Source organism: Dicentrarchus labrax, unplaced genomic scaffold, assembly GCF_905237075.1.
Source record: "Dicentrarchus labrax unplaced genomic scaffold, dlabrax2021, whole genome shotgun sequence".
NCBI lineage: Eukaryota > Metazoa > Chordata > Actinopteri > Moronidae > Dicentrarchus > Dicentrarchus labrax.
In genome coordinates, this window is record NW_026136720.1 from 26,681,162 (window position 1) to 26,707,224 (window position 26,063).

The 26,063-nt window shown below is 40.4% G+C and overlaps 1 protein-coding gene across 1 annotated transcript in view; it reads right to left on the reverse strand.

Annotated features, from left to right (window-relative positions):
• lrp5 (low density lipoprotein receptor-related protein 5) overlaps positions 1-26,063 on the reverse strand; it is a 69,837-nt gene that overhangs the window by 40,515 nt on the left and 3,259 nt on the right. Inside the window, 6 exon segments of the mRNA XM_051383127.1 lie at positions 2,706-2,837; positions 3,460-3,656; positions 7,711-7,839; positions 7,994-8,062; positions 14,329-14,545; positions 14,714-14,914. Of these exon segments, the coding sequence (XP_051239087.1) occupies positions 2,706-2,837; positions 3,460-3,656; positions 7,711-7,839; positions 7,994-8,062; positions 14,329-14,545; positions 14,714-14,914 (945 nt within the window).

A 26,063-nucleotide genomic window follows, 5' to 3' on the forward strand; every position in this document is an offset into this window, starting at 1 on the left:
TGTCTTCGCTTGACTTCATTCTGAGACACTTAAAGACCCCTGACAAACAGTCTCCCTCTCTCACACACACACACACACACTCACACACACTCTGCTGCCAGCGCAATAACAAACGCCTTCAATTTAACCAGCCAAGCAAAACAAATTAGAAGCACGGACACAAAGACGCACACACACACACACACACACACACACACACACACACACACACACACACACACACACACACACACACTAACTGCAAGCTGACACAATAGAGCATTGTTGTTTTTATTGTCAACAGTGGCTAAGTAATTGGTTGGCATGCTTCATTCAAATTTAATACAATCACATAACACAGCCTAACAGACACATACGCACTCTAACGCAGAGTTGGGTTTTTGCAGAAGAAGGCTCCATTGTTTTAGCATCGTGGGAATCAACATGGCGACCGGTCAGTTAATATTCCATTCTGCTAGCAGAGAGGTCATTTTTACTTGTTTTCAAGCTGATGCTCTATGTGCATCACTACCTTAGACACCAAAGACAATGACGATGGAGGTCAGCAACAGCAAACACTAATTACTCTATGTATCCACAACTAGGGTCGGGTTTCAATAGAAGGTATCAAATCTCACTCTAGTATCTCATGTGCTCATCGAATCTCAATCAAATCAATTATCAAACAGGGCTGCAACTAATGATTATTTCCATTATTGATTAATCATCATCATTTTCTTGATTAATCCATTAGTTATTTGCTCCATAAAGTGTCAGAAAATTATGAAAAATATCGATCAGTGTTTCCCGAAGCCCAAGGTGACGTCCTCAAATGTCTTGTTTTGTCCACAACCCAAAGATATTAGGTTTACTGTCAGAGGACTAAAGAAAGCAGAAAATATTCACAGTTGAGAATCTGAAATCAGAGAATTTGGACATTGTTTCTGAAAAAAATTACTCAACACAATAAATGATCAAATTAGTTATATAATTAGTTAGTTAGTTAATTAACTAATCGTTGTACACTCACAGTTCACTTACACTAGCTTTCTCTGAAGCTTTTTAAAAAATCTCACCGTCTTCCTGAACAGCCTGTCATGAATTTGTCATGGAGATAGCTCAGTTGTTAACACAGGATCTAATTATGGAACACTGTATTTGGTGGTACGTAGCCACAGATGCTGGACCCCTTACAACGGTCAGTGCTGTAGAGTGGTAATCCAGCCCTCAAGTACTCCTATTTGGGTCAGCAAACTACATGGTATTCATAATCTATTCACTTGAAATTCTGTTTTGTTACAACAGAGATTTTATTTCAACGTCAATTATGTAGTTTTACTCATCAGCATCATTAGCTACATTCACACTGCAAGCCTTAGCGCTCAATTCTGATTCATTGCTCAGATCAGATTTTTTTTGTTTAGCTATTTTTTCACTGTGACCTATATCAAATTCCAGTTTGAACAGGTCACAGTCCTTAAGTGACCTGCATGATTATCGTAGATCTTAAGGGATATAAGAGACACATGAATTCTGACATGAATGTTCACTGAGGTCACACTGCAAAAAATCAGACCTGTATCTGATTTAGACCACATATGAAAGTGGCCTGAATCAGAATAGAAAAGATCAGATTTCTTGTGGTTTTTGCTGTTCACACTGTCATTAAAAATCTGATCCGAGTCAGATATAAGCAAAGTAATGCAATTTGGTTCACTTTGGCCTGCAGTCTGAACAGAGTTGGATCTTATTATCCATATTATAGTAACTTTTTTTGTCTTGTTGGCATATGGAGTTTATATAGGTAATTGAATCAGCAAAACATACTGTGTATGCTTTTGTTGCTAAAAATGAGCTTGTATGTGTCACGCTTGTATCATGACAAGATAGGCGAGACGTATGTTGACCCCCCAGACTGTGGTAGCAGCTGCCACGGCAAGTATAAAGAGCAAAAGACTTGCTAACTGTAGCCCCAGTGTGTGCCTCTCACATATACCTGCTGGCTGCATTAGTAATCCTGACCATGCTGGTGGAAAAAACAAGTTTCTTGTTCTTCCTGTGAAAGATGAATTCCTTTGCAGTGGCAGTAAACACAACACATGTATTAACAGCTTAATAAGATATTCGGGGGTGACAAAAGCTAACAACAATAAACAGCATTGCTATGGCTTTGTACTGACAATCCCCCACAGACAAACTTCAGAGAGGCTCTCATATTAGAGCTATGCTAGCTCAGTTACAACACAGGTACCCACACATCTCTCAAAGGGCCATGAACATGCTTCTAGTGACTGTCAAATCTCCGCCACACTCCCTGTCCTTCAGCAGGGAAACGGACAGTCTGAGAGTAGCTTCTCATGGCTGGTAACGTCAGACTGCCAGGTCTACATCAATGCTAAACTGAGTTGTGTTCAGTCAGCATCACACCAGTAGCCCCCAGCATCACACACTTCGTAGCCATGAGGCCTCTAACGGTCGCTGCTCTCTCACTCCTCTGCTGCATTATTTAAATATGCTGAGAGGAAGGGTTCTAGCAGAATTTGAGGATGTAGTTATCTCATTTAAAAGTAAAACGTATATGATGCATTAAAAAAGTGACTAATGAGTAATTATACTGGTTCTGAAAAAACACCTCTTACAGGTTTTAGGGATTACAAGACACTGATAATCCCTAAAACCGGTTTGGATAGTTTTTGTGGTCATACTGGTGTTAATAAGATCCATACCTGGCTTGCATGTCTTCCCATCTGGTTTAAGCTGGACTCCAGTGGGACAGGCACAGCTGTAGAAAGGCTGGACTGGAGACAGCAGGCAGAGATGACTGCAGCCTCCATTATTGTCACTACAGGGAGTCTGGACTGCAGTGGCACAAACAGAAAAACCAGACACAGAAGAATACAGAGGTGACAGAGAAAATATGATTAGTTTCTCAAAACAGCAAATCCATTTCTCTTTGTTTTTATGAAGACAGTGTGAAGATATAAATAAATGTAACCTAGTATAAGCTTTACAAATCTAGTGTATGTTGCTACAAAGATTTGTGTTCTATAACAAGTATGGGCGGCTGTGGCTCAGAGGCAGAGCGGGTCGTCCACTAATCAGAAGGTTGTTGGTTTGATCCCCGGCTCCTCCCACCACATGTCGAAGTATCCTTGAGCAAAACACTGAACACCAAATTGCTCCCGATGCTGTGTCATCGGTGTGTGAATGTGTATGAATGTCTTAGTTTCCATTTGATGGACTTTGCCATCACTGAGTGAATGTGTGTGAAAGGGTGAATGTGGCATTTAGTGTAAAAGCGCTTTGAGTGAGGCGCTATACAAGTACAGGTCCATTTACCATTTATGTACATATTTCTCAATAAGATCAATCCAGATCAATCCCAGAACAATCACACGAACTCCAGTTCACTGTAACTGCTGGTATATTGATCTCACTAATGCATGCATAGTATGCACTGTACTATTCTGTAGAACTTACTGTAAGGCTGTCGATAGGACTCCAGGACCTGGATGTCCATGGGAGAGTAAATCCCACTGAGGATCTCTCTGGCTTTGTCTCCACTGTGTTTGTTGCAGGCATGGATGGAGCGGGTCTGCCAGTCAGTCCAATATAAGGTCTCCTCAGAGAGCGTTAGTGCAAAAGGATGGGTCAGGGTGCCCTCCACCACTGTTTCACTGAAGGACAAAATAAAAGCTTCTTTAGAATGAGAGGAAGGTTTGTGTTTTATGTCGGAAAAGCCTGTTGCAAAATGCTATTTTGGTTTTATTGAAGCAAGCCACACAATATTTCTGAAATTAAAAATCTACAGATATTTCAACACAATATACAAGATTTCAGTTCTTGAGACCATTATTCAGTGCTACAGTTAAATTTTGATCAGTATCAAAAGTATTGAGATCTGATACTAAGCCCTACATCCACCTCAGTTCACTTGGACGCAAAACACACTAGTGAAAAATGGCTCTAGGATCGAAAATATCCTAGAGCCATTAGTGGTTTTTAAAGAAAGCGTTAAAAATAAAGCTTCACTGGGAAGCATTTATTTATTGTATATAAGTGACATTTTGGTCTGATGGAAACACTATAAGAAAGATCAGAGAACACTTAGACCACATTCCACATCATTGTGATCAGAAGTTTGACCTCAACGACGCAGATTTAAGATTCTTAACACTACAAAAAGCATGGAGGAGTGTGTATGAGAATGAAGTGTTAGATCTGATCAGGAGAGAGTCGCTCTTCTCTTAAACACACTTTAGAATCACTTACAGGAAAATGCGCTCACAAAAACGTGTTTCGGCACAGGATCAAAGGAGTCTTGTATTTAGAATATAAACACACCAGAAACTGGCTTTCATCAATCATCGTTTTAGTCCTGTGTGTGTGTGTGTGTGTGTGTGTGTGTTTTGTGTGTGCATGCGTGTGTGTGCGCTGTATAAGCAGAAGTGCCTGCCAGCAGTGGTTAAGGGAAAAAAAGAAAGAACAAATGTAACCAACTCCAGATTTCAAAGCTCAGTTCAGCTTGTGTGTGAGTGTGTGAGTGTGTAAGTGTGTGTGTGTGTGTACAAATTAATAAGCAAACAGGCAAATTATTTCATCACTCAAGCTGTCAGGTACATTCAAATTAGAGTTGTGCATGTACGTGTTTCTACTGTGACTCGATAGCTGTTAGTACAACAGAATGCCACATGTTCCTAACGTACATATGAACATACCCTGCCTTGGCTGCACGATGAGCACTGTGGTTATATAAAAATACTGCGTTGTGCAGCTTCAAGCATTAAGAAGGAGAGCTGCATATGGTGGTTGCAGAACTAGTGTGCTGTTGCCATAGAAACAAAGTTGCTGGCTCAGGTTACCACATTTTTCCAACAGCGTCAAACATTTCCACTAAGTTTTGGTCTGGATTTTACCCAACCTCTACACCAAATTGTAGCCACTATAGAAATTATCTGCAGGTAACAAATTACACTACCCTAGCAGTAGTTTCCAAGGAAACCACAGACTATCTGGTCAGTATCTAGTTCTGACAATCTATGTTGCGGACTGGTACAATAAGCAACGAACAAATAGTCTAAAATCGTACTTTTTTTTTATGGATTTTATGGATTTTTTGACAGCCAATGATAGAGAGATGGCAGGAAATGAGGACAGAGAGAGGGATCGGGAATGGCCTTGCAAATAAAGGTCTCAGGCTTGATGTGAACTATAAATGATTAGTCCCCATGGGTAGGATTTCTGACTTTGGTGACTCCTAGTGGTTGTATTAAAAAGACACTATGGTCAACAAAATTGTAATTGGTCAAGAAGAACTGAACCTTCCTCCCCTTTTTGCTCAGTTGGAACTTTCCCCGTTTCCTGTTTTTAGATATGCAATGTGCTACAAGATTAAAGCAATATATATATAGTCACATCTTAAGTTGGCTAATGTTAGCAAAACACTAGCTAACTAACTAATCTACACCAATCATTAGCTAGCTAGTTATATCTGAAAGATAATGTTAGCAAAACACTAGGTAACTTGCTAGCTAATTAAGATCAATTGCTAGGGTTGTTGACAGTTGATCAAGGTTCTGACTGATCAAATGTTACTGGAGCACAGTCCAAAGAGAGGCAGGAGATAAATATATATATATATATATATTTTCATATCAGCCACTCAAGTTAGATAAAGTTTGCAAAATGTTAACTGGCTAGATAATCGACAACAATCATTAGCCAGCTAGATCTGTTTTGTTAATATTAGCTAACATAAGATGTGCAACTTTTCAACACAGTATATGTCTGACCTGAATAGCAGCAGATTAACATAAAGGCAGCAGCAAGGTGAAACAATCATACTTCTCCTGAGGTTAGTGATCTTGAAACGGAACTAGTTCAACATTAAACTTTAGTAAATGATTGTCTAGTCACTTCCCTTGTAAGTGGAGCACCAAGAGAATGATGGAGACGAGCTGGACGGATAAAAAGAGAGAGAATGATAAGATGTGGGGAAAGAAGGCTGATAGATGGAGAAAAGGAGAGAAGGAAAGATTGAGCTGTGAGAGAGATGCACTGGGAGTGTGTGTGGAGCTGTGTGTTTTGACTGGGGCCTCCATACCACAGCTCTGTTTGTGTTGGACAAATCTCTCATACTCTCTCTCTATATATATTTTTCTTTCATTCTGTCTGTACAGTTTTTTTTCTCCTCCTCCTCCTCCCCTTCTCTGTTGGAAAGAAGTTGAACAGGGCGAAAACTAAAAGAATTTCTGCTGATCTGTAAAGTTTCAATAAAGGGAACCTGAAATAGTGTTCTGTGCTACAACCTTTAAAGCTGCTAGAATTTTAAGTGTTTTATTTAAGTGTTTGTCCATAATAGCAGCTAATAAGTGAGACAACCATGGTATTATAAACCTTTCATCAGTATTGATCAGAAGCTTTTAAGATTGACTGAATGTTTTAACCTGGGGTTTTGAGAAGTGATCATCTTACTGAGTACTGACATTTTCATGGCAGCCTTTCTACTGTTTGATTTAATTTTGATCTATGGGTAATTCCATTGGCACTTTTGTACACTACGAGTCAAACCATGCAGAGCTTATTTGCTTCTCCATTACTAGTTTAAACGTGCCGAGCTGGGTCGAGCCGTGCCCAAGATGGACCATCTGGGCCAAAGGGCGCCTGACTGCTTACAAGCGGATTGCGGTGACGTAGGCCAGTTTCTCTCCTCTGTTCCTGTTTGTACCTTTGGATATCTGCTTTATTTGTGTATTATGTTTCCAACATTTCCTGATTTGATAGCTTCATAATAAAAGCTTTTAAATAACAAAATAAGCAGAGACTTTCTTTGTGCGCTGCTGTAACCCCTAATTTAGTCTGGGATCAACAAAATGTTATCTTATCTTGTCTTATATTACTGGTAACCAATCACACAAATAGGGTTGTCACAATAAATAACATTTCAATACTGCTTCAAATCCATAACAAACTATCATCTAGAAAATGTCAATACTTGACAAAAAGAAAATATTTCATTGTGGAGCTTAGAGCAATTAATGTCAATTGTTGAGTGAGCTAATAGGACCATTAACTAGCTAGTGGCAGCAGCTAGTACATATGCATATGCAACAGTGCTGTTACAAGAGAAAAGGTCTGTGTTGCAGCGATACCCTGATACTTTCGTCCCAGTGACAAGGCGTAGCTCCTGAACTAAGCTTAATGTTGTTTTTTATGAGAATGAAAAGTGGGTCGACTAAGACTCTGTTGACTTTTGACTAATGGTTTAGTCAACCCAAAAAAATGTCATGCTGGGGTTTCATTGCTCATTGAAAGTATATCTGCTACCATCATTACTGCTGCTTTTTAGCTTTCAGTCAGCACCACTTCCACACTCTGACTCTAGCCGTCTGGGGAAAGATATTTTGTATTATCACACAGCTGTCTCCTTTACTGGTAGGGGTGTATGCTGAAGGGAGTGATGAGGTCTGGGCCAAGCCGTCGGAGGTGAACTATACTGCTGGGCTGTGTTCACATATCAATAAACCTTTCCCTGAGTTGGCTGACTGAACTGTATCCGTAAAAATACTCACCACTCTCTAACTTTAAGTTCATTTGACATTTCAGGTACTTAAAATTAGATGTAGTTTCTTAAAATAAGCTTATAGAGCTTTTTGTGTATAATAATTTGTACTGAATATAAGCGTAGAGGTTAGCACAGGTCTACTGCAACAAACAAACAAAGTTCCATACCGTGCTGATCCATCTAGGTTAGCTTTGTGGATGAAGCTGAGTTTGGCATCTGCCCAGTACAACTTCTGCTGCACCAGGTCTATTGTCAGACCATTGGGCCAGTATATGTCCACATCCACTATAACCTTCCTGTTAGAGACAAAGGCACATAAAATGATCTTACAAATACTGCTTTTGTTTTTATTATTATTGTTCTTGTAGAATTTTTACTGCTTCTGAACATCTAGATGATACAGTACTGTACAGAAGTTGGGTTTGCTTAAGGGTTATATATTTACAGTACCTGTTGCTGCCGTCCATACCAGCACGCTCTATCCTGGGCTCCTCTCCCCAGTCTGTCCAGTACATGTAGCTGAAGGAAAAAACAGAGAAGAAATACGTCAATAAAACAAATATAGGGCCACTTTACAATTTAGAGGTAAGTATGAATTTTGTGATTCTCAAAGACACCAGAGCATCTGTACGGGATCAATAAGGTTTTTGATCACTACTGGTTAGTCCCTGAAACTCCTCACTCTCGCTTTTTCGTACAAAAACTCCCCATCTACCAAAATTATACTTGTCTTCTGTATCTGATTGCTTTTTAATGTAAAATAATCACTTTAAAGTTGTATATATGAGCTTTAAAACATGAATATAACAACTAAATATATAGTGGAGTCATGGTGTCACACTCCCTCTGCCTGTGTTGCTATCGCAGCATCTCTGTGGTTTGTTTACATAGCCGGTCTGCTCCGTGTGCAGCTGAGTAGAGGGACTGAAGCTGCTGTTTATCATCTACATCAGTGATAAATGGTTTCAACCAAAGAGTTGGTGACTGTTGGAACAGTGGAAAGACAAACAAAGACAGTTTGGGTGAGTTTTATTTTGTTTCTGTCCAATTTGAAGAATGTTTTATGATTATCTGCTAGGAAAAATGACTGATTTTGTCACTGGATTTGGTCTAGTGGGAAGTGAATTTCATATATATAAACTTTTATGTTTCCAATAATTACCGTTCACTACCTTGGTGAACTGTAATTATTCATCCAGTCATTTTAATTACATTAATTTTCTCCATTTTACTATCCTCCATTTCCTTGCTTTGTTAGGGAAGTAGATATTCATTCAAATCTGCATAAATCTATAAAAAAAAGTAACTTATAAAATAAATACTCAAAATATAAAGTACTATGCATTTAATGGGAAAAATAACCAAAAAATAACAGAGAAGGAATATTATTACATAATATAAGTTGCTATTGTACTAAAGATGTGCTGTTTCTATAACATAAATCATATCTACAGTAGAATTGGCTCTGCTCTGGGTGAGTTCACAGTAAAATTAAAGCTGCAAGCAGCATTGGGCGGGACCTCGCACTCCACGCAACTCGGGGCGTGCTGCGGCCGCGTCACGTGCCGTCGTAACACGTGCGGACCACGACATGAAAATCTCACGTAAATCAGCTTAAAATCACCAGGCAGCGGTTGCTTCCTGTTGCCAGTAGGTGGCGCTATCACTATGTCTGAATATTGTGATGTAGACGTGTTCAGGGCGGGACTCTTATCAAACACGTGAAGTTTCATTGAGATTGGACCACGTACGCTGAAGTTATGGGGACGTGTTCAGGGCGAGACTGTTAGAGAATATATGAAGTTTATTGGAGATTGGACACTGAAGTTATGAGTACGGTTTAATGGCAAATCGGCTGAATTCGACAAGTCGTCACTGGCACACGGTTTGACGTACAGTCACAAATAGCTCAACTTTTCAATCAGTTTGTATGACCACAGAATTCAAAATGGCCAACTTTGAAGGTACGACACAGACACGCCTTTCAACGTACAGTCTCAAATAGCACAACTTTTGTTAACCAATGTGAATTTGAAGTCAATCTGATAAAATCTGTAGGAGGAGTTCGTTAAAACAGAAGCCCTTAAATGCCGGAAATGGCATCACAGTTTGATTGATTCAACCTGGCCAATTTTGAGGGCACGCCACGGACACGCCCTTCAACGTACAAGCACAAATAGCACAACTTTTAATCAGGACCATTTTTTGACTGAACTGACCAATTTTGAAGCAGATCTGATAAATTCTCTAGGAGGAGTTCATTCAAATACAACGCGAAAAATCACAGAAAATGACCCAAAAAATCAAAATGGCTGACTTTGATGCCACGCCACGGACGCGCCCTTTAATGTGAATGCACAAATAGCACAACTTTTAATCAGCACCATTTTTTGACTGTACTCACAAATTCTGAAGCAGATCTGTTGCTGATTAGAAGTTGTGCTATTTGTGACTGTACGTTGAAGGGCGTGTCCGTGACGTGCCCTCAAAGTTGGCCAGGTTGAATCGAATGTCAAACTGTGATACCATGTCCGGCATTACTGACTTCCAGCTTTTTTTTGCGTTGTATTTGAACAAACTCCTCCTAGAGAATTCATCGTATCTGCTTCAAAATTGGTCAGTACAGTCAAAAAACATTGCTGATTAAAAGTTGTGCTATTTGTGCATGTACATTAAAGGGCGTGTCCGTGGCATGGCATCAAAGTCAGCCATTTTGAATTCCGTGCTCATTTTCTGTGATTTTTCGTGTTGTATTTGAACGAACTCCTCCTAGGGAATTTATTCGATCTACTTCAAAATTAGTCAGTACAGTCAAAAAATGGTGCTGATTAAAAGTTGTGCTATTTGAGACTGTACGTTGACTGTACGTCTGTAGCGTGAGGTCAAAGTTGGCCATTTTGAATTCTGTCATCATACAAACTGATTGAAAAGTTGAGCTATTTGTGACTGTACGTCAAACCGCGTGCCAGTGACGACTTGTCGAATTCAGCCGATTTGCCATTAAACCGTACTCATAACTTCAGTGTCCAATCTCCAATAAACTTCATATATTCTCTAACAGTTGCCCTGAACACGTCCTCATAACTTCAGCGTACGTGGTCCAATCTCAATGAAACTTCACGTTTGATAACAGTCTCACCTTGAACATGTCTACATCACAACATTCAGACATAGTGATAGCGCCACCTACTGGCAACAGGAAGTAAGCGCTGCGTGCTGATTTTGAGCTGATTTACGTGAGATTTTCATGTTGTGGTCCGTACGTGTTACGACGGCACGTGACGCGGCCGCAGCACGCCCCGAGTTGCGTGGAGTGCGAGGTCCCGCTCAACGCTGCTCCCAGCTTTAATTCAAATTGAAGTTGACTTCAATAGAACAGCCTTTTTTTAATATATTTATGGGGCGTGGAGGACTCAACCTCGATACATGGAATGCCAGCTCCACCAGGTGAGCTGCTAGGGCACCCCTCAGGCATAGGACGATGTGAAAATGTCATGCTACATCTTATTTTGGCCAAAATAATTGCAATACACAATATTATCACGATAATCATGAGAATATACTTAATACAAATGGCACTAAAACATACTGAAATCACTTTACATTACATCTAGTTAAACACATACAGTTATTACATATCACGATACATGATAATATTGTATATCGTCCCATCCCTAGTTAAACTGACTAAGCATCACTTAATTCTGTTTGAAATAAACTAGGGTTAGTTAAATCAGAGCAACAAAGTGTACTGACCTTGCCTGAAAGATGATTTTAAAATGACTTAGGCAATCTGATCCCATTTAGCCAATCAATCAGGCAGTCTGGGGTTGTCTATATTTGTCCTATTGTCAAGATCAAAACCAACAACATCTCTCAATACCTTCTGACTTCCACACCTGAGTTACCTGAATGAACTGGATTCTACTGAATGTTTATTTTCATCGTCTGCATTTCTTTTGCACGCAGTACTTTAATAAATTACTCTTACTTGCTTTTTTCTTCGTGCAGCTGTTGTTGCACTTGCAGTGACGTGGTGAGTGAGAGGCTCTCCGTCACTTACTTTTTTTTTTTTTTTTTTACTTTTCTATGCAACCAGGATCATGTGATCTGCATTTGTATTCATCTCAGTTTACATTTACTACACTGTCTGGCAGTTGGGAGTTTAAACACAAAAATCGATACCAGGTTTTGTAAAATTGCTGCCCTGGTGAGTAACATGTTATCAGACACAGCAGGAATGTTGGACACTATCAAAATAAAACGCTCTTTTATCTCTAATCTCTAACCTAACTTCTTTATTTATGAGGTTTTTACAACAGTCCAGGTGAATACATATACAGATATAAAGCAGTGCACCAGGATGAGAGCAAAGATCATTAGTTGTTTTCACAATATTTAAACCTGTTTGGTCTCCACAGCTGATCAGTAGACCTGTTGTTACATTTAGACAAATTGGCACTAACCTGGTTTCTTGTGTGCTTGTAAACATAATCAAATCAGTTATCTTATTGTCCCCTGTGCCAGTGTATTTTCATCTTTCCTATTTTCTGCCGCCTGCCCTGCACCCACCGATGTTCAGATATATCAGCAACTCCAAACACAGACACACCCTGTTGTTATCCTAAACTATATATAAATGTTAGCTGAACATATTTGCAATCTGACTGTTCCTGGAGCTGACACGGTATATGTGCTGTTCAAGAACTCTGTTTACAGTATGATAGACCCATAATGCTTGAGCAATACAGGAAAAAAAGAGTGTTGACAAAAAGGATTCAGTGCATTTAGCCTGAATTCAGGAGGTCAGTGGACTCACTGAACCTCTGGTTTCAGTGTAGTAAAGTTAAAAAAACACCTTTGTACCCCAACCATCATAAAAACTGAGAAAATACAATCATCTGTCATTTGAGTTAAATAACAACCCAGGCAGTTTCACATAACAAGGTCAAACACCATTTAAGGCAATTAGCAGAAGTGCTCTTTTCCACTAACTGTAAACTAAAAGGACTGAATCAACCAACAACAGTAAATCCATCGTCTGAGGAGCTCAGGCTTTGCTGATCCAACAAGTTGTGTGTAAAGGAGAAGGGAGGTCAGTGTGAGGTCAAACCACAGAGTGAGGAAACTGTGCAGAGCAGGCCCTCTATATCACCATCTTTTCTATTCACTTCATTCGCTCTTTGTATCTCATTGTAGTTTCTTCTTCAAACTTGGTAGGGGAGGGTGAAGTGAGGGAGTATGTGGCAATCTGCAACTACCTTGCTAGAAGGCACTAAATCCTTTAAAAAAACAAACTATGCTGTTTTCATCCTGTTTACTTGTCTATTGAATTTCTGATGTTAGCTGCTTTTCCACCAGATGGCACGGCTAAACTCAACTCTACTCTACTCGCTCTTTATTGGGTTTCCATTATGGTACCCGGTACTTTTTTTGGTACCACTGCAGTCGAGGTTCCGAACAATCTGAGCTGCTACTGAAAGGTGACATTAAAACACTGCAGACATGGGACATCCTGCACAAACCCTAAATTATTAAATAGCCAAGCTACCATCAATAGTAAAGACCATTTTTCATTCCCTCAAAAAGGCAGCAAAACCACACCGTGGTCAACTGCAGTACAGACATATCAGGAACACCATCCCGTCATATCCTCTTTTATAAGAGTAGAGCAGTTAGTGTGTGGATGAGTGAATGAGAGAGAGAGTGGTGAATGCGAACGGTGCAGAGGAAAAGAGAGCAGTGAAGTTGTCAATCTGGCTGTAAATGTACAGTGGTAGGGCTGGGCATGGTTAAGAACCTCACGATTCGATTCGATTTTGATTCTTTAGGTCACAATTCGATTTCATTTCTATTCGTTATTGATTTAAATGCTTCGATATCGATTCAGCAATAAGTAGAATTAAACAAATAATTCATTAGAGTACCTGTTGACAATTTTAAAAGCTTCGGGACGGCGACTTCCGTCGTGTGTTTGCGTGTTGGTATGGCGTATCGTGGTTCGAGTGTGTATACCATCTTCTTAAAACCCCCGTTTTCCACGACACTGTACGGTCGTAGGTCCTTACATATGAAGACGGCCACAGACTCCGTTATCTTCTGTGCGCGGGCAGAGTTTGGCGGCAAAGGATGGATCTGTCGACTTGCGTCTGTTTTGAATCCACAGGCTGGTTTAACACTGCTGCTACCTGCTTCGGTTGCCATGTTGTTGTTGTTGTGTGGTTGAGTGTGGCCTCCGTCCATACAACGCAAATCACACACAGGTGTTGCTCACCGCCCCCCACTGGCCAGGGGCTTCAATGAATCGATTCAGAGGATTTAATGAATCGATATTGAATTGGGAAAAAATATATTGCAATGCATTGATGAATCGATATTTTTACCCACACCTCTACGGTGGTTGGCTTCCCATGAACAACGTTTCCTGGTTGTTTCCCAACTGCGTCACTAGGCTACAATGAGGGGGTACAATCCAAAGTACTATCTACAGTAGAAAGCGACACAGAGGTTCCAAAAGTAAGTCCAATCGAGCCAAACCGTGAAGTGGAAAAACAGCTGTAGTTCAGTCACTGCTTCTGAGAGCAGTGACACCATAACAAAGGTCTCTATGGATTCAACAGATGGACACTTTCAGGAGGACACTTTCATGGCTACCACATCTGCCCTCTGTTGTGAATTCAGAACAATTCTTTTCTAACTGAACACACCTTTACAACTTAAATAACTCATTAACATTTAAAATACATTGTACTCTAACAGCCCTATGACGAGTGTGTGTATGTCACCGTTGAGCAGGGTTGAGAGCGATAGCCCTGGGCTGGTCCAAGTCCATCCAAAACAGGACCTTCCTGGAGGTGCCATCCAGGTTGGCCACTTCGATCCGATTGGTCTCAGAGTCTGTCCAGTAGAGTTTTCTACCCAACCAGTCACAGGCCAGCCCGTCAGGACTGTCCAGCCCTGATACCACCACAGTCTGGCCAGTCCCCAGCGCCTCTTTAAGGGCTGCAACCAGAAAACATACAGAGTGTGAAACAGTGACAAGAAGGAGGGTGTATTCTTCATTAAACCACTTAACATCAGCATTAAAACACCACAGTTATTGTTGGTCTTAATGAGGAAATCTTCACTAAGCAGGATAATAAGCACACAGGAAACAGTATGCAGTCTTACAGTTGGATGACTGATTCCAGTGCGTCTGTTTGATGGCCTCCTCACTGACATCTGTCCAAAATATCAGGCCCTCAGCGTACAGGAAGTCCACTGCCGCTGCATCCTCCAGGTCACTAACAACGATGGCCGACTCACCCCGCACACCCTCTGCATCTACCAATCGTACGTCACGCCGGTTGGCGAAGAGGAGAAGAGGTGAGCCTGAAAAAAAGAAGATACTTTCATCAACATTTGAAACATTACATTGAAGAAAGTATAGTTATTTACCACAGTGAGAACAGAATACATGTTCAAAGTCTTGTCACTGTATCACACTTTCTGAATGCTGGTATTGAAAAGTTAAGCCCGACTTTGCCCAACTGGTCAATATAACAATAGCTTGATTATGGATTATAGATGAGTGCTGCAGTTTGGTTTAGGTTTGCAATGAATGCTTATGTTGAATACAATATGCCAACAGATGCACCAATGCCAATACAATGTTTAAAATAACAATTTGGTATTTCTTACAGTTATTTATACACCCGTTTCGTGGTGGTAATAAGATAAGCATCTCTGGTTACTGCTCTGTGACATGAAAATCTTTGAAATGAACTAATTGTTATTCTCTTAGTAAAAGCTCAGAGAGGCAAACTGTCCAGTGTCTGTGGGGGGACTGTCAGTGTCTGGGATCAAGGTAAAGAGACCGCAGTCTGGTGCTTCTATAGCAGCTAAAATAGAAAAATACTAAGTAGACAAAAACTAGCATAAACTCCTTTGAATTCCTTTGAGCTCCCACTCAAAGCAGAGGCTGGGGGAGGTGGGCCGCCCTCCTCTGATTAGAGCGCAAAAAACTGTTTAGGTGTGGAGTACCTCTTTAAAGAAAAAGTGGACAACATTTTAGCTTTCAGCTGCTCTGTTTCAAGGGTCACCGTACTGAAGACAAGCCTGACAGACCACATTTTGCAATGTGCAAACTTGAAAAACTCTATTGATCAACCTCATTTCCATTTCCACTGACGCATTAACTTTTGAGAACACAGAAAGTTCTGCTAACCCTTCTGGCATTACTGTTGTTGCATTGGTGTTTGAGATGTAACCATATCCTCTCTAAGGTTTATTTACACTGATTTTAATTTGGTGGTTATGCACTTTTGAGAAGTAGTTAGTATGGAAGTAATTAGTGAATTTAAAGGGGCACTCCACAAATTTTACACAATTTTATCAGTTTACTATTCATGAGGAGTACTATTCAGCCTGTGAAAACAGTTGTATCATGTCTTCTCTGTTACGTCTTGTGAAATAACCCTGACCATGTCATGAGTGTAAGGGAAAATATAGGATTTAGTGTTTTGGGGCTTAAAGGGGGACAAAAAGACAGGATACCTCAATTGTGACCATTATTTTTCAAATCTGTCTTCTCAGTCAAGAAGACCCCCGGTCAACTTGCATTATGTCAGCAGAATCTGTGCACTTTTGTTTTTTAGCTGTGTTACTGTACACAGAGTGACAGCATGGCAGGATGTAAACGTTACAGAGTCTCAAAATGAGCACAAACCACAAAAGTGAAGTCAGTGAAGTCAGCTTAACTGTGTTTTTCACATCACAGATGACAAAGAAAGGCAATCAAAACGTGAAGTGGGGTAAGATGTGAGACTTGTAGCCACGTTTCCACCACAGGAACTGCTGACATAGGACTTTAGTGTGGCACTGAACTGAAAAACTGAAAAAAGAGGAACAAATTGTCCCACCATTATATTGAACAGTGAAATCCGATACCACTGACAAAATTCGGAGTGTTCAGAGTTCAGTCCTACTGTCAAGAGAGGCACCACTTTTGTATCACTTTAATTTCAAAACTATTGATAATTCACACACATGAATCAAATGAATAAGAATCACTCTTGGACTGAATTGCAAACCATCAAATTTGATCAACTTCCCAACCAAAATGTGTTCCAAAGTCAGAATGAAACACACATTTGTTGATGTTTCAAGCTGATTTTGACTTTTTGAAATACCATCATCAAGTCAACCACCTATCAGTTTAGGGCTTTAGGGCCACTACTACTTAGTGGTCCTATTAGCCAACTGTACCCAGACTGGGAATTTGACTAGCCTACTAGCGTAGTTGTGGGGAATACTTCCAAGGAGCAGGACGGAATGAGCAACAGAACTAGAGTGGGGCGAGCGAGCAACGGGTTCACAGCCTCAAATACCAACAGAGACCAGCTGATTTACAGCAGCTCCGACCAGGACTGTGACTCTGGGGATGAAGACACGGCAGCACAGGCAGGGACAAGAGAGGCATGAAACGGAAGAAGAGAAGCGAGTTTGTAATCAGAATCAGAATCAGACATACTTAAATAATCCCAGTTACATACTCCATATGAAATAGACATACATATATTAAGAATATATCTATACACATAGTATAATTTAAAGTCACACTTTCAAATATGCAAAAATGGCAAGTGTAAAGTGGTCGCAGGCTTCCTCTTCACCAGAAGCACATAGCAGGATGTTGGGTTTGCAGAGGGAGGGATGTACGACGACGATGATGATGTGCGGGATCTCTCTCGGTAGATGATATGGACGGAGTCCAACAGCCAGCAGTTCAGCATCCGGGCCACAGAGCTGTTCGCTCTCAGTACAATCCCGGTCTGCCCGTACGGTGTGGAAGCCATCGACAGACACGTTCTGCTCCATAATGTCCCTGTGCAGCCATGTCTCAGTGAAACACATCAGACTCCTGGTACTCTGCGTGGCTCCGCTTTAATGCCGTTAGCTCGTATATTTTGTTGTATGAACTAAATGTTCAGTCTCCTTGCTGGTTGTTCTGACACATTCAGAATCATTACCACATTTTCTTTTAGCATTTAACAGGCCGCTGTTCAAATATATATAATTAAATAATCAAATGTTTGATGATCAGTCGAGCATTGTCAAATGGCAATTAGTCAGCTAGGAAAATCTTTAGTCGAGGGCAGCCCTAAATCAGTTCTATGCTGATTGTTTAAAGCCCTAGTAGTGTATGCTGCTGAATCATTACTACTACAGTGCCACAGTCATAGCAAGTCACTAAAATACCAAAGAAGCTTCAGTAAAATAAAAAGCTGTTTGCACCAGACAGGACTACTACTCATTGGAACAAAGCCCGACTATGGGTTATCAAAAGCCTCTGTCGGTCATCTGGCTAACAATTTGCAGAGACCGCGGCTGTGGCTGAGAGGCAGAACTAGTCATCCACTAATTGGAAGGTTGTTGGTTCGATTCCCGGCTCCTCCCGCCACAAGTGTCCTTGAGCAAGATACTGAACCCCAAATTGCTCCCGATATCGGTGTGTGAATGTGTGTGAAAGGGTGAATGTGGCATGTAGTGTAAAAGCGCTTTGAGTGGTTAGAAGACTAGAAAGGCGCTATAGTACAGGTCCATTTAGCATGTACCATTTACCATCAAAAAGAAAAAAAAAAGGCCCGAGAGCAGATCTTGTGTTTGTACGGACGAGTGTCACGTGAATCTTTCTGTCCTTGAATGCTTCAGTGTTTCCTCTAGGATTTTTTTACATTGTGCGTCTGCCCCATTTCTGATGCCGTGGCGGCAGAAATTTAACAGCAGCGGGCCGCCGCTCCAGAATCAACATAGAGGAAACACTGTGCTTGATACACACATCAGATACAGCACAAAAACAAGTTGAACGTCATATATGGTAAATGTTTACTTATCAATGTGGCAAGAACCGTCAGGGTCCAGATTCCAAACGTCACTCAGTGTCTGTGTGCTGGAGGCAGTAGCTGTCTCAGCTGCTGCCACAGTGCTGTGACATATTGTGGTTTTGGCCTGGCAGGGTGGCAGAGCTGCTACGCTGTGGTTTGGCACGAGTATGCCTCCTGTAATCCCACAGCGTTAAGAAATACAGCCTCGTCCTAAAACAACACCCAGCCCTTAAGAGAGACACTACATTACAGATTATTAATTATCATTCAATAATAGTTGACTTTGAAATAGTGCGGTTCCAGTCTACACAGGCATGCTCATATGACCACAATGAAGTTTCTTGCTCTTCACTCAGTACCAAAAAGTTGGAGAGCTTTGAAAGTCTTTCTGGTCTCTATCTGTAAATTCTCATGTTTTATAGTTAGTTTTTATAATATTTTGTTGGTTAGATAATAAGACCTAATAGATCAGACTGAACACACTGAGTCTTGATTTCATGCAGAGTTTCTGTAAATTTCAACAGATTCAATTTAAGACTTTTTAAGACCCTTTTAAAGCCATTTTAACGTCCATACTGGCAAAAAAAGGTATGAAGGATAATGAAGGAAAATCTGTATTGGTTCCATGTCGGTTTTGTTTTGTAGTTGTTAGAGCATAATCAACAGAATGTTTTTATTACTAATGGGTCGACTGGTTAATCAGGCCGATGTCTGTGCTCACAAGGCCAATAAAAACTGAATGTCTTCTGCAGGTAGCGTTGTCAGTGTGGCTGCTGTGGAACCATGTTTTTGGTAAGGTGGTGAAAGAGTTGTTTTCGAGCCCTGTACTATAACTCTCTCGATATCAAAATATGATGTTTTTCTTGGTCTTAAATTGAATATCTTTAGATGTTGGTCAGAAAAAAAAATAAATCTGATGACGTCCCATTCTGCTCAAGGATATTGTGATATGGATTTTTCACACTATTCTGATGTTTCATGGACCAATTACTCCAGTAAATAATAGGTAGAATAATCAGTCTAAAATGTTCCCATACAACAGGAAGTATAAATATCTTACTACACAGGAACAACAGAGGTAAGCTTCCATCTACTGAGCTCAACACAGCAGTAGCAATACAACTGCACAAGCCTTAAAAACCTCTGATCAATCGGCTCATCTATCAACACAGCGACAGTCCACAGGAACTGACACAGCTCAAAATAAATGACAAAAAATCACCACAGAGGAGCTCAGACCACACACTGAGGGCCTCTGAAGGTCCCCTCTGGCCTAACAGAGATGCTCCAGTGAGGATCTCCTCAGGCCGGATGAGGCTTCCTGGTGACTGAAGACAAGCCCAGACTGCTGCATCCAGACAGTACACTCACATATGGAAAATGAAAATAAAATAGAGAACACAAAAACAAAAACCTTGGCCAAAAACACTAGACACTAGAACAAGCCACACCGACTACAGCAAGCAGCCGTACATTCTAGTATAGCTCTCCATACTAGCAGGTGGCAGTGGTCTGCAATCATCTTTCTACACTGTAAGACCCTATGGCTGTACGTTTGCACACTCTCGCTCTGTCGTAAAACCGCTGCTTTCAAATAAAATATTATCTGTGTTTAAGTGATCAGATGAAGTTGAAAAATTTGATCATTTCGTGTGTCCCACAGTACGAGATGTGGCTTGAGTGCGTGTGTGTGTGTGTGTGTGTGTGTGTGTGTGTGTGTTTGGGGGAAGGAGGTCATACTGAGGTGGCAGCTTGAAAGGAAAAAGGGTCCTAAAAGAAGTTTCTAAAGCGTAGGCAATGCACTGCTGCACCCCTATCTGCACATGCACACACACACACACGCACGCATGCACACACACACACACACACGCACGCATGCACGCACAAAAACACGCAGTTCTCCTGTTTTGTTCTGCTTAGAGAAAGCTTAGAGGATCCCTCGCTTTACATCTTATCAGACCCATCTTAACAGAACCCTGTGTGTGTGTGTGTGTGTGTGTGTGTGTGTGTGTGTGTGTGTGTGTGTGTGAGGTTGCAAGGAAGGAAGAGATTTTCTTCACACCTCCCCAGTTGGGACAAGAAAAATGTGTGTGATGAGCGCAGGGAGCATATTTATACAGCCTGCATGTGTGTGTGTGTGTGTGGGGGGGGGGGACCCCAGAGAAATCAAGGTAGACTGCCACAGACTTCCTCCCTTTCTCCTCCTTTCCTCCTCCCTTTGTCTCGTCTGTGTCCTCCTCTCGGTTCCCTGTCCTCTCTCTGCAACCTTTCACTCATTCCCTTCTTCTTCCTCTCTGTCTTATCTCTGTCCTCTCTCTTCCTCTCTCCCTATCCTCCCTCCATCGGGCTCGCACGAAATCCAGCACAGCACAGAACCTCCTTGAGTTTCACACCAGAGCAACACAAACAGGAAAAGATATCAATCTCTTCCTTACATTCCTCCTCAGCACTGTCACCAAATCTCTTCTCCTGACCTTCAGCCCCTCACATTTCCCTCCTAGCACACTCTTTTCCTTTCCTTGCGGCTTCTTGTGCATCTCAATCAATCGGATATGGCCTAATTTCAGCACAGTTTTGCTCATTATAGACTGTATTTTGTATTTTTGTATTAGTGGTTGGAGTATCTATATTTTTTGACTGTTTATTTCATTTCCTAAAAAAACGGACATTTCCTAATGAATGAATGAAAAGTGATCTGGTGAAACGTATTAGGAGCGGCTGTTTTCTCAGTCCGCCTACTTTAGGTCTTGCCCTGTTTTGTTGAGTCGAGTGTGCCTCCGTCCAAACAAAAGAACAGACGCCTGAATGCAGTGAATGCAGTGGCCCATATAGTGCAGGCTAATGGCGAGGAGTGTGGAAATCACCTATTGGTTGAGGGTTTCTTTTTTCTTTTTTTTTCTTTTTTTGGGGGGCCCCGGCACCCAAATAGACTAACCCACAACAAAAAGATAATTTTTTCTATTCACAAGTTAGTAGAGCTAAGAATCAAACCTCAGTAGCTTTTTACTACCGAAAACACGTGGGTATGGCTGCTTGTGTGTTCAGTTAACCTACAAGAATGTTGGCTTCTTTTGTTAACTGAGACACTACAGAAAAAAACAGGGTTTGTCATACACTGCTAATTTGGAGATTTTGGCCAGTTTTTCTCAGAATAGTGGGAAAAAATGCCCAAAATACACATTTAGCTGTATATTTTACTGAACTTTGTCTGTTTGCATCTGCACATTTCACTAAAAGTTATTAATGTCAATAATGCCTCATTTGCATATTTAAACTAAATATTTCAGAAAACTTGCAATGCAAAAAAAACTGTCATAATGGAAGTAATCAACTGGTGAGGTTCCATAGTGATATCACTTAGTTAAACTATTTTACCCTATTGACCTTCAGTGAAATATTTTCTTTGACTCTAATATGTCAACACAATGAAACAAGAATTTTGATCCTGTTTTATCCGATGTATGCAAAATGTTGCACATTTTTAAATGGATAATGCCTTGTTTGCATATCAAAGGCCTGTAAAATAAAAAGAAATTGTCTTAATGTAATTGATCAACAGAGGAAATTTCATGGTGATATCTGTTAGTTTAAGACCTTCCCTCTCAAACCAGGACCAGAGAGAGACCAATTAAAACATGAAAAACTGCAATCCTACACACAATGCTGCAAATACTAAATGCATTATTTGTTTTTTTAAGAACAAAGGGTACTGGTTCAGATTGGCATTTTTACAAAGGATTAGCAGTAAAAAGAACGCTTCCATTGGACTTTTGGCATGTTAAATTCAATGATTGAGATGAAGTCTGTGTCCTACTTAAAGTATACAAAGCGTGATTAGGCCAGAACCACTAAATGGAATCTCTGTGACAGAAAAAAAGGATTCTGTAAGTCATAATATTTTTTATTTATTTTTTGAGATGCTAAGTCATTATTTGGAGATGCTAAGAAGTTTTCCCTCACATTGGCGAAAATTGGCTTCCATATAGAAAATGCTACTACTGCAGCAGTTTAACTAACAAAAACAGCTAAAAGCAATTACTTTGTCAAAACCATAGACTCACAGATCTCAAAGTAATCTTCACTAAAATTACGGAGAGAAATAACGAATGAGCAAATAAACAAAGATTTCAAATTAAGCCAAAGAGTCAGTGAAAGCAGCACTAAGCCCCGAGCAGACGTGCAGTCAAAGTGGGACCCCTTATGACTGTGTTCAACACACTTACATTCTTTGTTCAGCCTTACATCGACATCGTCTATGCCAGGGGTGCTCAAACTTTTTCCCTTGGAGGGCCAAAACTGAAACTTTACGGTATTGTATTACATTTTTAAGATGCCAAATGGTACTAGAATCCCAAGTTCCCTTAACTGACCTGCACAAAGTGTCCGTCTGCCCGCCATGCTCAGATTATGAAACTTTATTAATAATTATGTTTCCTACATAAAGAGCATTTTTACCTCACTAAAAACAAAGAAACAAGTCTCAGTACGATTCCAAAGTAAAGCTGAAACGATTCTTCAAGTTAAATGAACATTTAATCCATATAAGTATATACAGCCATACAGCCTACTGTGTTTGGCTCCAATGATTATTACTGCTGCATGCTTCGGACAGAGAAAATAGTGAAGAGACAGGCTAGATAAAATAACAAAAAGTTTCCAAAGTAGGGGATCATTTCAAACTGTAACAAAACTCTGTTCAGTGGGTTTTCTCAGGAAAGAAAACTTGATCAATCATCTGATCGAGTGCAGCTTCCAGCTCTACGGCTCCAAAACAGCTATTTTTACTGTTTTTAACCTGATTGGTAGAGCCACTAGCTAGGTAACAAGTTGTCTGCCGTCTGGAACAACTCAACTGTAAATAGTACAAGAAGACACACATTAACATTACATAAACAAGGACTCTTTATTTCTTTTCACAATACACAGCCCTTCAGTAACTACTCTGTCCTTCCAGGGAGTTGCGATGTTGCGATCGAACAATTAATGCAAATTGAACCAATCCCTGTGAATTCACCGTGCAATTTTGTCCAATCACCTCAACTTTTCCACAAATTTGGGCAATCACTGTGGATTCCTGCACAAAATATTGAGCCATACATCCCCAAACACACTTCCCTGTGTCCAACAGTGCAATTTGCAATCACTGGAACAAGCTCTCTTTGATTTTTAATGATTTTTTATTTATCTAAACTATTTTAGCAATTTTCCCCTTCTCGCACAATTTTGTTGCAAAGAAAATGCCAAAAAACATAGCAACATGCATCATCATTATTTTGCTTTTTAACTTAATGAATGGATAGCTGCAGCCATGTACCAAAGCAATATTTAGTTAGTTTGGAGAGTAAGCAAAGCTGCTCAGTGCATCAGTGTTAAAACAGAGCTTTGCCTGAATGAAATATAGTTTTATAACATTTCCTAGTGTGGAATATCTTATCAAAGAGTAAGTCAACATTCAGTGTTAACTTTAGATACTCTTCAAAACTCAATGCTACAGGCACTTTACTACTCGCCAAGTATTGAGGTTTGAGACCCAGCCCTAGTCAGAACTGAGACAAATCTTTTGTCACCACCCAAGAAAATACTACCATTGCACTGATAAAAGATCGTGAAAATGAAGCTGGTTTTACTCATAGAATGCAACATTACATGTGAAGTGTCAAGGTTCAGCAAATACAGCCTCCAACACTTCTCTTCTTTGAGTCCCAGCTCTGTATTCAGTATGTGAGATATCCCTGAGAACTGCTCCAGGTCTTGTTGCAATGGGAAATGTACAGATAATATTAGCACTGAATCAATAATGCCTTCAGAACATGAGCCGGTTCTAACTGGAACGTTTTCTTAGCTTTCTACAGATGATTAGTAATATCTACACAACAGAGATGCTCCTTAAGTCTCCTTAAGAGTCAGCTGGACTTACAATATCACCAAATCACAAGCTCAGAATCCCTCTCGGCTATATGGCTTTATATGGTTCACTGATCTAATTGATAGATAACTGTGATAGACACTTGGTTCATCTGATCCCCTGCAGAGTGTTTTTTGAAAGTGCCTGCCATTTTCCATTAATCTTTGAATTTTTTCCCCTCTAAAATTCTGTATCGGTCTCAAAAATCCCGTATCGGTTACGCTGTATTTAAATCTGCAACACAGCCACTGATACAGCACAGCTGTTGTCATTAACCTGTATTTATGTTGATTCTGTCAGACACTGTCACGTGTGTGTGTGTGTGTGTGTGTGTGTGTGTGAGTGACTGAAAAGAAGCTGTAGAAGAAGGGCTATGGCTGTTTTGTGGACAGAGGTCTACAAAAACAACCTGCAGGCCTGGGCTGATCATCACAACAGTTTTAACTTAGGAGAATGGGACTATGACTAAAAAGCACCATTTACAGAGCAAAACACACACACACACACACACACACACACAGCTGTGAAGTCTGCCTGGCAGTGTGCTGACACTGCTTTGGTGTTTTTGGCCAGTGGGTGTGAAGTGTGTGTATATGTGGTCACCTCAGTGCCAAACTTAGGCTCCCACTCTTTTTAAGAAATCCTTTTCCATGACCTTTCCAGGAGTTTTTCTTAACAATACAGAACAGCACTCGCTCACAAACAGTTTTATCATTTACAGGTAGGCTTAGCATTCACACATTTTACTGCACTTTTATTGCTCCTTGCTTAATGACGCAGGGTTCATTACAGGTAGGTAGGATATCATACTTCTCCTCTCAGGACCAGCAAGAGCCAATCACTTCAGCTCATTCAATCAACATATTAATAGTCATGATCTCTAAGAGCAAAATGAGCTATCATGCTTGGCTGCGTGTTGTTCTAGCAATATGAGTAATGTGCGCAAGAGGGTTCCAGTGTTCTGAAGAGCTTGTTAACAGTTCAGCATTAGTCCATAGTTTCTGTCAGTTACACCAAACCCCTAGGTTACACTGACTGTATTACTGCTCTGTACTCAACTGTAATAAATGCATTTTGAAAGTGGACTTTTCCAGGCAAACCTAAATTCTACATGTACACAACCCATCATCGTTGTTGTCATTGTCGTCTTCATCTTTTTCATGTTCATCATCATCATCATCAGTCACTACTATTAGTGTAGTTGTTGCTACTGTTGTTGCTGGGCACCTTTAACTCTGTCCTTCTGTCGTTACCTCTGTTCTCTCTCTCTCTCTCTCTCTCTCTCTCTCTCTCTCTCTCTCACCCCAACTGGTCGAGACAGACGACCACCCACCTAGAGCCGAAGGATCTGTCCTAGGTTTCTGCCTTTTAATCCTTTCCTTACCCCCGTCGCCAAGGTCTTGCTCATGGTGGTACTGTTGGGTCTCTGTAAATAATGTTATAAAGAGTTCGGTCTAGGCCTGCTCTATTTGAAAAGTGTCCTGAGATAACTTCTGTTATGAATTGGAACTGTTTAAAATTGAATTGAATTGAATTGAATCATAAATCTTAACCTCAACCATTCACATCAAATATCTGGTCATTCTGAAAATGTGCAACAAAAGAAATGAATAATAATAATTTATTCTGAATTCTCATGCATTAGGCTCAGACTTTATGTTCTATAAAAGCCAAAGTATGTTAGTGAAGTTTTCTGATTAACTTTACATGGAAAAATAGATTTGTTAGATTTGGTAAGAACAGAGGGTAT